Source organism: Lepidochelys olivacea (genome assembly GCF_965140295.1).
Source record: "Lepidochelys olivacea isolate rLepOli2 genome assembly, chromosome: 1".
Taxonomy (NCBI): domain Eukaryota; kingdom Metazoa; phylum Chordata; order Testudines; family Cheloniidae; genus Lepidochelys; species Lepidochelys olivacea.
In genome coordinates, this window is record NC_140411.1 from 155734814 (window position 1) to 155747387 (window position 12574).

At 42.3% G+C, this 12574-nt stretch overlaps 1 protein-coding gene across 13 annotated transcripts in view; it reads right to left on the minus strand.

Annotated features, from left to right (window-relative positions):
* Positions 1–12574, minus strand: part of CASK (calcium/calmodulin dependent serine protein kinase) — a 420545-nt gene that overhangs the window by 68482 nt on the left and 339489 nt on the right. For 12 of the 13 annotated variants that reach the window (XM_084635068.1, XM_084635057.1, XM_084635058.1 and 9 more), the window contains one exon: positions 2469–2546. The exons of the other annotated variant lie outside the window; for it this stretch is intronic. In XM_084635068.1, the coding sequence (XP_084491194.1) occupies positions 2469–2546 (78 nt within the window). The remainder of the gene's footprint in view (positions 1–2468; positions 2547–12574) is intronic. 13 annotated transcript variants of the gene reach the window in all.

The window sequence follows — 12574 nt, forward strand, 5'->3', positions numbered from 1 at the left end:
TAAAGGTATTTGAAAGCTGTGAGACATGGCCAGAAAGGGTTAAACATCTTGCAGATTCAACCTTTAAAGACATATTAGAGAAGTATATAAATGGTAATTAGGACCATTCCTTAGAAATAGTTAACCTAGTTATGTTAAATGGACTAGAGTTTCGAAATGCAATCCTGTATTGTTAGAGAATTGGAGGTAATACTAATTGTGTGTGTTTACTTATATCTTGTTAGATGTTAACCATGTAAATAGACCGTTCCTGTGTATTATTATAGCTATCGATTCAGAGGTCAAAAGGAAATATTAACATTTAGATGAAACATAGGTGTGATAATGTCATTGTCTATATTTCACTTTAAGGTTTGTGATTAACTGTTTATAAACTGCTTAATGGATAATTACCTTATGCTGAAGAATGCAACTAGTTACTTGGGTATGCATTAGAGAACAGGTAGTTTACCTCAAAGCTGCTATTCTTCACCCAAGGAACACCTGCTGTGAAGAGACTATCATAGCCTGCCAGAAAACTGTATAAAGGACTCTTGGGACCTAACCCCTTTATCTCTGATCTGCTTGAGCTTTAATTCGGGGGAAGTTTGAGTCGTAAGACTGAGATCTCCAGTCCCATCTGGCTTGCCCTGGATATGAAACATTGGACTGAAACTATGGACTAATTCTAAGATCTGTTTTCAGCTCCAAAGCTCACCATCTCTGCTATGAAACTGATCTCAGAACTGTACTCACATCTGTATGTATAACGATCTTTTAACCAATACTCTCTCTCACTTTTTTTAAAATAAATTTTATTTTAGTTAATAAGAATTGGATGTAAGCATGTATTTGCGTAATATCTGAAATATTTATTAACCTGGGAGATAATGTGTCCGATCCTTTGGGATTGGTAGAACTTTCACATTTGACTTGGCTTTCTGGGAGGAAGCTCAAAGGCTGGGTTGCTTTTAAGGGAACTGTGTTTTGGCTTCTCTGTAACCAGTAAGGTATTGTAGAAGCTGTTTAGTGCTAGGCTTGGTAAATCTAAGTATTGGAACATCCACCACTTTTGGGGATTGTCTTCCCCATTCTTTGCAGTTCGCCCTGATTGAGTAACCTCAGTGTGGCCCCCACCCCGGTCAGAAAGGCATTCAGGTATAAAATGTGCTGCAGGGCTTACAGACATTTGTCAGTAGACCTGTCCGCTCCATCTAACACAGGGAGAACCCCTGTGCCTGCATTGTACTGTATGGCCAGCTCCCCCTCCACAGGCGCACTCTGTCCGTCCCCCTGCAGGAAACAAGCTCACCACTTCTTCACTGCTGTAGGGAGGCTGAGTAATGCTCTCTACAGAGTTGGTAGGGGTACCTCTTTGTGGGCCCTTTACCTCCTTTTCTCTGCCTGTAGCTGCAAGCACAGGCTCCTCTGAGAGGCTCCTGGCCTGTAGCAGCTCTAGGAACAGTTAACCTTCCAGACTTGGCTGTGCTACACTGGAATGACTTGGGGCCAGGAACCAGCAGCCCCCAATCTCCTCCACAGGGTTCCAGAGAAGCATTAATGTGGCTGGATAAGAGTAATTTGATGGAAAGTGTATAAGGTATATAAGATTGATGTGGGGAAGTGGGAGAAGGGATAGATTTGGATGGACAAAGACATAAAATGTCTCACCGGGTAAAATTGTGAGGGCTGCTCAGAAGGCATGCCTGGGCTGTTAAAATCTGCCAATCTGGCCACAAAGGCATGTTTCATTAAAAAGTAGTTAGGGAAACAGGAGAGAAACCTTCCAGGGAAATATCAGTGTGACTTCAATTATTACATATTGTGAGTAAAAATGTCTTTTCTCATTTGAATTTTAGCGTTACTGTAAGCAATGTTTTTCAGCCATCATATGCTAAACAACTAACACTTATTTTTGACTGGCACTATAAATCACAATTCTGTACTTAGAATTTGCCCTAAGTTTAACAGGCATAAGAGTTAAGTAACTCCGTTTTTATTGGTTTTGGCCATTTTGAGTCATACCTCCTACTGCTCTGCATCGGATTTCCCTCCTCCACGCTTTTTTGGCATTAAACTAACTTTTGTTGGAGATACAATAAAAAGCAAGCAAATCCGGATTAGATTAATAGACATTTATAAAGAAAAATGTTATTTGAGAAATTATACAAGCTTCAAACTTTTGCTGCCTTCAAACCTACAGAATATAAAATATATGCAAATGATCACACTTGTCCAAGGACAAAGCTCCTCTTTTTCATATCCCTACTGACAAATCAGAGGTTATATGATGAGGCTTAATAATACAAACATTCCTTACAATCTGGGAAATGATAAATTTACAAAGCATGCCATATAACCAAAGGTAAAAACATTTTCAGTCAGTCAAATTTAGGAGCATTTACAGAGCATCGGCACTGTATCTATGATGAAAGTTTCACATTAAACAAACAAAATAAAAGTCTGAAAAGCATTTCAAAACCACTTACCTCTTTGGCTCTCTGTACAGCATCACTTGGAGGATTCCTGATTTGTGGTGAAGATTTTGTGTTAATTTTGTCATAAAGCTAAAATCAAAAGGAAATAGAATACTGTAACCGTGTGCTATTTTGTTAGTGTTCAACATAATGGAATCCAACAGCCTATATACAATTACATGGTTAAAATGTATTAAACTACAAGCCTCACCGTGTTTTATGTACAAGTTTAGCAAACAAACTATTTTTTTAAAAAAAACATGTCCTGAGCTGAACACAGTGCCATCCATTCAAAATGTACAGGATATCATGGGAAAGTTTAGAGAGGTTGTGAGATTTTCTGTGCTTCCCATGCATTTTCAATAGGAGACTCTGGGAACCATAACACTTGTGCAAATGTTTCTGTGAACTTTGAATAAGTGGCACTATAGCTCATGATAAATCATACATGCTGTTAAATATTTAAATTAATCCAGATTTCTCACTTTTTCCAACAAATCAAATGTCAAGTACTCCAAATATTATATAAATTAAAACTAAAGTTCATAGCATGAGAGAATGCACCTCCAGACAGAAAAGCTTTTCAAATTAATTGCTACAGAAACCCAAGTCTTGGGAAAAGTGCAAAATTACTTCTTTCCGGAAGGAATGTTCACACAAAAGGATTATCCTCTCTTTACCAGGATTTTCTATCAAGATCATCAATACCAGCATGTTTAAATATGAAATCAAAGACCTTCACTTCTCATCTATTTTACAAAATATTTTTGAAAAACCTAAATAAAAAAAAATACAAAGACAAGGAAGAGCTGACTACCTATGTTCAGCCCTCCTAAAATGTGCCTGGTTTAAGGGAATAACCATATATTTCAGAAATGAATAAACCATATATTTAATTCCTTCAACCAGAAGCATTCAGTATACCGTATTTGCTTTAAACACATGTACAGAGATCTTTTCTGACCGACAGCTGAATAATCCCTAGCTCCATCAGATTATGCGTATAGAATGTCACTTTGTAAACAGAAACGATCCAGCATATTTTAACTAAATTTTTAACGAAAGGTGCCCTCTTATAAACATAGGAAAGTACTCTACATTCACAGACCTACAAAATACATGGAGTTGTGGTAATGGGCACAGGAGCTGGCTTCCTCCTTGTCCCAGGGGGTGCTCAACCCCTGCTCCGCCTCAAGCCCCACCCCCACGCTTCCACCCCCACCCCACCTCTCCTGTCCCCACTTTTCCCCAGGCCCCGCCCCACCCCTTCCTCCAAGCCCTCACCCCACCTCTTTCCACCCCTGCTCCGCCCCCACCACCTCCCCCCCCCCCCCCCAGCGCCTCCAGCACAGCTGATCCATGGTGGCAGGAGGCGCTGGGAGGGAGGTGGAAGAGTTGATCAGCTGGAGGGTGGGAGGACTGGGGGGGAAACTGGCTGCCCCCACTACTCTTTTTCCATGGGTGCTCCAGCCATGGATCTCCCACGGAATTGGCACCTATAGTATTAGGGTTTTACTGGCATGCAGTTTGGACACCAGACAAGTGCCCACAAACCAGTTATATGGCACAAACCCATCATGTATTGTAGGAAGAGCTGGAAGCAACTCTATCTTTAGGTTGCCTACAAAAGGATTCTGGCAACCTAATCTTTAAGAAACTCTCACACCTCTTGTGTTCAGCAAAGCTGTGATATTTGATAAGGGGAATCCCCTTGGTCTACTAAATTGCATTTTGTTTGTCCTAAAATTCCAGTCAGACATAAAGTGCTAAAAATATAACAGCTCTGCACTAGATCCTGGATCTAAATTGACAATGGTTGCTTTCTGCTCTTCCATGGCTTACGGCTGAAAGTGTGGCCTTCAGGTCTTCCTCCACAAGGGTGGAGAGGCTCTCCCAAATAAGATGAAGGCGAAAGAGAATAGTGATGACGTGTTTATTGAGATTATGACCGCCTCTGGGACAGTGGACACCGAGCAGGAGTGCAGCCCAGGAGAATGAGCTTGGCACGCAGCAGGAGATGATGGGGATTCTGAAGGAACAGACACATATTGAGGCGTCTAGTTGACCTTCAGGAGAAACACCTTGAGGCTCGACTCCCTCTGCAGCCCCTGCAGAACGGTATGCCTGCTTCGCTGTACTCCCTGTCTCCTCCCGCACATGTTCCACTAGGCGAGGGGGACAATGCAATATCCCTTTCATTCAACGGCAGGGGATGGCACAAAGAACAGCCGGCGCACATATGCTGATGTTTGAGAGGCGAGGCCGCTGAACTTTTAAAGACAAGATGAATGTTTTTTTCCCCTCCCAATTTTATTCCATCACGTTTCCAATGTTTAATTCTATTTGTGATCTTTAAGTTTCAGTATGTTTGTCCAACAGAAATCCATGTCTTGAGAATGAATTCATCTTTATTCATTTAAAATGGGGGGAGGGAAGGAGAGGGTCAGGAAAACTGAGGCAATGGAGGGGATGTGCTGGAGACAAAAATCCAGCAGACATAGCAAGGTTCACACTATGAGAAGGCACAATACAGAAGGCAGCACACATTACTGTGGGTCATTACTGCAACGGATTTTCAAAGCTTCCTTAATGCAGTGCTCCATGCTGAGCTCTTCTCATAGCCCTGGTATCTGGCTGCTCAAAATCAGCAGACTATCTGCCTTCCTGCCACACCCCTGTGGAAACTTTGCCTCACAGATATTATGGAGCGCACAGCACACAGCTATAATCATGGGGATATTACTTTCAGTGAGGTCTAATCTAGTGAGCAAATTGTGCCAGCGACTGTTTAAACGGCCAAAGGCACATTCAACCACCATTTTGCACTAGTTGAGCCCCTTGTTGAGAGATCCTTGCTATTGTCCACATGTCCGGCTTCATTAGCCATGGGAGTAAGGGGTAGGCAGGGTCTCCCAGGATCACTACTGGCATTTCAACATCACCAATGGTTATTTTGTGTTCCAGAAAGAAAGTCCCGGCTTGCAGTTTTCTGAACAGACCTGTGTTCTTACAGATGCATGCCCCTTCCCAGACCATCCCACTTTGATGTTGGTAAAACACCCCGGTGATCCACTAGTGCTTGCAGCACCATTGAAAAGTATCCTTTTCTGTTTATGTACTCTTTGGCAAGGTGGTCTGGTGCCAAGATAGGAATATGTGTGCCATCTATTGGCCCAACACAGTTAGGGAACCCCATTACGGCCAAACCATCCAGTATCTCCTACACATTGCTCAGAGTCACTACCCTTCTGCGCAAAAGGCAATTAATGGCCCTGCATACTTGGATCACAACAGCCCCTACAGTCGATTGACCAACTCCAAATTGATTCCCCCACTGATCAGTAGGAGTCTGGCATTGCAGGCTTCTACACAGTGTTCGCCACTCGGTTCTCCAGTGTCAGAGCAGGTCTCATTTTAATGCAAGGCTGGGGAGAGCTCCACACAGTTTCTGACAAGTGGCCTTGCACATACAAAAGTTCTGCAGCCACCGATCGACGTCCCATAACTGGATAACAATGCGATCCCATCAGTCACTGCTTGCTTCCCAGGACAAGAAATGGCACTCCACAGTGTTCGGCTGGTGCACGACTGCCAACAGCAACTGGAATAGTTTCATTCTATGGTTTCCAGCAGGGCTGCTTGAAGGACGTTGCCATGTTCTGCACAGCAGTTCCCCTCCTGGCTCTGGAAATACCGCAGGATAAGGCGCATGATATCTGTAATGCTCACAATAGTGCACAGCTGAGTGGGGTCCATGCTTCTTGGGATATGGCATATGTGTGGCCATGCCAGCCTCTTGAAAAAAAATGGCGCAAAAAATTATGGGTTCCAGTTGAAATCGGGGAGGGAGGGATAAAACTGCATCATGGGACATTGACGCCATTTTCTCAGACCCCCCTGCGAGAATGTTTTGGTCCCATGAGGCACTACAACCCTTCCCAAAACCCTCTGAGGCGAGTTGCATTGTAGTAAAGCTACTCACAGTGCACTGGTGTGGACATGCACTACGGACTTAATTACTGCGGCAGCTGGATGTCAACTTAAGTTTGTAGTATAGACATGCTCCTGGTCTTTGCAGTCTAGATAATATTCTTTGATCATAGTTTATATAAAATTCTATGCCTGTCACATACTTTACAGAAAATGTATCTGAGAAAGGTTTTAAGGGCGTTAAAAAATGTCTGGGTGCTATTTTGCCCATACTTTTTCCCTTTGCCTCTCAAGCGCGGCTCCCTTAAGACCATGAGTTCACTGTACAGACATCTGAGTCAGAGAAAAAAAGGTAAGCAATTTTTAGAGGTTTTAAAACCGAATATAGCTTTTTTATTAATAAAAATGTCATGACTTAAAATTCTATTATCTGAGGGTTTTCCAGGTGTAGAACCAAGTGCTGTGCGCTCCACTGGAAAGCTGCGAATATTCCCTTTGCATGGGTATAAAGATCCTGTTTCGAGCCCTAAGAGATCATGCATTATCAGAATTTAAACCAGCCACTCACCCAGGGGACTGAATATTGCCTGTACTCGGCCACTAGTCTATAAAATTTTGAGGGGGAAGGAGGAGGAAAATTGCATCTCAGGGTGGTGAAGGAGGAAGAATTTTCTGGCAGGTTATTTAAAATAATTGTTTGAAGCTGCTCAGAGGTTTGGAATGTTAGTATTAAAATAGATTACTCGGTAAAGTGCAGATGCATGAAAATTTAATTTATCACACGGATATCACTATTATATACATTTACACATTCACACTCAATAAGACACATACAGATGCAGGGGAATCCGGACAAGAAATAGCAATTAGATATTTCTCACAATTGCCAGAAAGCTGAATGTGTTTATGAAGTAGCTTTTTTTTTTTTTTTTATTATGATCAAAATTGTCTACCCAATATTAAAGGTGTAGATTTTACCCACCATCATAGGAATGTGTTAGCTATCTCATGAGGCTAGGAAGAGAACAGCAAGAGGGGAAGAGCCTGGGAGAGCACTAGGAAAACACAACTGAAGATTAAAATGAATCAAAACCACATTAACTTTTTAGTAGCACTCTCCTTTTAAATTCAGGCCTTCAGGGCAGCTACCAGCTGATGATTCCCTCGTTTGGCATTATACTGTTAGACAGACCGAGTGGTGAGCGGTCCAGGAGCAAGCATGGAGGCACAGAACCTATAACAAACCTGGCCTTTTGTGGATCCCTGGGATCAGATTCATCCATGGTTTCAGGAAGTGAAACTTTTGGCTGCTCCATGAGGTGGGGAGATAGGAGTGCTCTTGGGAACTGGAACAATCTCAGCAAATCTCTCCAAGAGATAGGTATACTTCTAGGTATACTCTCTACTTTGCCAAATCAGTGTAACATGTTTTCCAAAAACTCTGTCATAGTGTCATGCACTACTGAGCTCTCTAAAATTTTTGGGATATACTGTGTATGAAAGACAATGCACAAAATAAAGTATTCCCAGAATACAAAAAGAACTGACACATAAAATTGCAAGTCCGGTAGCACGTATTTTTAATAAATCTGTCTAATCAGGGGTGGTGGTATATGACTGGAGAATAGCAAATGTAGTATCTATATTTAAGAAACAGAAAAAAAGGATCTGAGCAACTACAGATCTGTTACTCTTCTCTCAGTAGTATGCAAAACTTGAGAACAAATTTTGAAGGAAAGAATAAGTAACGACATGGAGATGAATAGCAAATGGGATAAAATGCTACATGGGTTTATCCAATGTAGATAGTGCCAGACTAACCTGATCAATATCTTTCTTTGATAATGTAAATAATTCTCTAGGAAATGTTGTAGACCTAATATATCTGGACTTCAGTAAAGCATCTGATACAGTGCTACATCGGAAATTATTAGTAAGATTGGGAGCCTGTCACGGTGGTCACAGATTCCTGACTTTCTGTGACTTCTGTGGCAGCTGTTGCTGGCTCAGGGGCAGCAGTTTGGGTGTGTGGGAGGGGGCTCAGGGCTAAGGGTGAGCACTAACTTCGTGGGGGCGGGGGGTGGCTTCCCAGCTTCCACTAGCATAGGTGGAGAAGGGGGCTCTGCGCATTGCCCGCACCTGCAGGCCCCGCTCCTGTGGTTCCCAGCCAATGGGAGCTGCGCCTTCGGAGCCAGTGCTTGTGGCGGGAACAGCAGGAGCCTCCCTGGCTGGAGCTATGGGGACATGCAGAACCCAGTAGGGAGCCTGCGAGCCCGCTCCTCTCTCCCCCCAGCATCAGACAGGGTATCAGGCCATGCCCCCAGACCACCCCCCACGATTCCCCCCAAGTTTTAGTTAGGGACATATAGTGAAAGTCATGCACAGGTCACAGGGAATTTTTGTTTACTGCCCATTACTTTTACCATGACTAAAACGTAGCCTTAATTATTAGTAACGATGGAGAATATGGGGATTAGTACAAGAATTGTAAGGTGGGTAAGAAACAGGCCAGAAGTGAGAGGACAGTGAGTAGTGCTGAAAGGGGAGCATTATGCTGGAGGGAGGTTACTAGTGGAGTTCCTCAGGGACTGGTGTTGGGACTGATCTTATTTAATATTTTCATTAGTGACTCTGACACAGAGAGTGCGCTACTTAAATTTGCTGATGATGCAAAGTTGGGAGGCACTGTCAACTTGGAGGAGGATCACAGTATTTTACAGAAAGAACTGGATGACCTTGAGGACTAGAGTAATAGAAGTGGGATGAAATTTAATAGTACAAAGTGCAAAATCATGCGCTTAGGGACTAATAACAAGAATTTCTGCTGTAAGATGGGTGGGCTCTTTAGTTGAAACAACAGCAGAGGAGAAAGACCTTGTGTATTAGTCCATCACAGGGCAATAAGCATGCGGTGTAACTGTAAAAAAGACAAATGCAGACCTAGGATGTATCAGGTGAGGTATTTCCACTAGAGAGAAGGAAATATTAATGCCATTGTCCAAGACACTGGTAAGACCTTATCTGGATTACTGTGTCTGATTCTGGTCACCTATGTTCAAGAAAGATAAATTCAAATTTGGAGAACAGAGGCACAGAAGGGCTACTAAGATGATCAGGAGAATGGTGGGCCTAGCTTATGAGAGGAAAGTGAAAGAGATTGGCTTGTTTAGCCTAGCAAAATGAAAGCTGAGAGCGGGTATGACTGCTTTCTATAAACACACCATGAGGGCAAACTTCAGGAAAGGAGAAGAGCTATTTAAGCTAAAGGACAATGTTGGCACAACAACAAATGGCTATAAACTGGCCAGGAGTAAATTTAGATTGGAAATTAGAAGACTACGTTTCTAATTATTAGAGGAGTGAGGTTCTGTCACAGCCTTCCAATAGGAGTAGTGGGGGCAAGAAACTTAACTGGTTTTAAGATGGAGCTTGATAAGTTTATAAGAGATCATATGACCTGGTTGCCTGTGATAGCAGGGGACTGGATTCAGTGACCCAGGAAGTCCCTTCGAGTCTATGTTCTTAGCTATAAAGTTATAAAGATTTGCACAACTGTGTATATTTACATTTTGAGGGTAGAACAACTTGATAAGACCTGGCTGTTTTTCAGTTTGATTTATATATACACAAATATATATATGTTGTGCATATGTTAAACAGTGTAAGACATACACCCACTCATCACCTAACTTCAGCTGTCTTTCCTTATACATTTTAAATTGATCTCTAACGAAGATTAAAATAATGATTAGATATTTATGCAAGAGATTAGTAGAGGATGTGTTCCTGTTTTGGCTGCACTAAAAGATTTGATAATAAAGCCTCAGCTAAAGTAAGAGCACATAACCATATACATCTTTAAAAATATGAAATGAAGCAGCATTGGAAAAGGATGCTATTTTGTTTCACAATAACCCAAACAGAGAAAGGTGTCTGCTTCCTTTTTCTGCTTTTTAATTACTAATCTGTTGGGGATGAAATCCACTCCACCTACATAAAGCTTGAGCAATGAGATGTTATAAGGGTGGAGCACAAGAGTGTGTGAGATTTCTCAAATTCACACCAAACCCATGGCTGGGGTGACAGACTGCAACGAAGTCACAGCAGCTAATATCCCATCTACTTTATCATCTGGAACAAGATCCGCAGCACCATCATGATATTTACATGTGCTGTTGGATCAAATGGATCAGTATGTTCGACGACCTCCATGACCACGACAGACTGGCCAATATGGGCTAGTGTGGGGATACCTTCCATGTTATGAAGTGTGCAATGATGCAGATAGCCTGGTGCTTTCATTCTGGATGTACACAGACATTTAGATATGCTTTATTGCATTTCATTGTTGCACGTTTATTCATATTATTTTTGAAAATTAAAACTATAATAGTTTAATCACAATGTAAGCATCACTGCTAGTTATTTTTATTCCTTAATTTTTAAATACCTTAACTTTTTTTTTTAAACATATGCTTTTCCCTTTTACATATTATATTACACACACACACACAAGCATATACATTGTGACAAAGTTCCTCCTCTGCCTTGGTGGGTCCGTTCACTCAGTTAGCCTCATCACTGGCCAGCATGGGGAAAGGAAGAAGAACAATCCCCGCAGTCTCTGTTGATCCACCTGGTGGATCGGGGAACAGGCCAGAAACTTTCCCCTCTGGTGGAAACCACAGTTCAGTTCAACTCCTCCCGTATCAAGTAGGGAGTTTGGGGGATGGAGGGAACACGGGCTCGCCATCTACTCCAGGTTCCAGCCCAGGGCCCTGTGGATTGCAGGGATCTACAGTGGCTCCTGTAACAGCTGCGTGACAGCTACAACTCCTTGGGCTACTTCATAGAATATCAAGTTTGGAAGGGACCTCAGGAGGTCATCTAGACCAACCCCCTGCTCAAGGCAGGACCAATCCCCAATTTTTGCCCCAGATCCCTAAATGGCCTCCTCAGGGATTGAACTCACAACCCTGGGTTTAGTAGCCCAATGCTCAAACCACTGAGCTATCCCTCCCCCATAGCCTCCTCCCAACACCTTCTTTATTCTCACCACAGGACCTCCCTTCTGATGTGTGATAATGCTTGTACTTCTCAGTCTTCCAGTAGTAGGCCTTCTGACTCTCAGCTTCTTGTGCCTCTTGCTCCCAGCTCCTTGCACACACCACAAACTGAAGTGAGCTCCTTTTTAAACTCAGGTGCCCTGATTAGCCAGCCTTAATTGATTCTAGCAGCTTCTTGATTGGCTGCAGGTGTTCTAATCAGCCTGTCTGCCTTAATTGTTTCCAGAAAGTTCCTGATTTTTCTGGAACCTTTCCTGTTACCTTACCCAGGGAAAAGGGACCTACTTAACCTGGGGCTAATATATATGCTTTCTATCACTCTCCTGTAGCCATCTGGCCTGACCCTGTCACACCATATACACACACCTTCTACTTTCAGCTGCTACTTTTTTTCATGTCCTAAAAATAACAGACTGGTTCTGAAGGTGGTCTCTAACTTTTCGTGTGGCAATGCACACTCAGATATTTGGACGATAGAATCAAATCCTTTATTTGTTTCAGATCTCTGACTTTCAACTCTAATAGCCAGACTGCTAGATTTGGGCAGAAGTTTGTTGCATTTATGTAATTACGTGTGGTCAGAAAAACACATTAAGCCCCATCAACAATAACTATTCCATACTGGTCACAGAAATGGGTGAGAAGAAAAAAGAACATGAATCTGCAAGAGACAGCAAGGCCTACAGTATGCAGTAAAGCAGCAGAACCCTGAGCCAGAGAGCATTAAAGTAGTGCCCCACCCATATCTGAAGATATGTTCCAAGAAGCTTCCCACTAATGCATAAGGAAATGAGTAGACTAGCTACCCCTTTTATGAAGAACTATTCAGAATAATGTATTGCAGTAGCTTCTGCTTTACAGTCCATTATTATCTAGCACTCACAATTTTAGGAAGTATTTGCTGAAGTATCATTAAAAGTTAATCTGCAATCATATTTCAGTAATGGTGAGAACAGAGTATTACAATGCAGATTAACTTCTTGATATTTTGCAAATTTTACTGTGGATCAGTGTGTTCCGGCATCCACTTCAATTGTGGATGTTCTCTAACTAGCTCTTCACAGAAACATTGGCGTTGCGAAGCAGCAGCCACTTACAACCCACCTTACACTTTAGAAATGT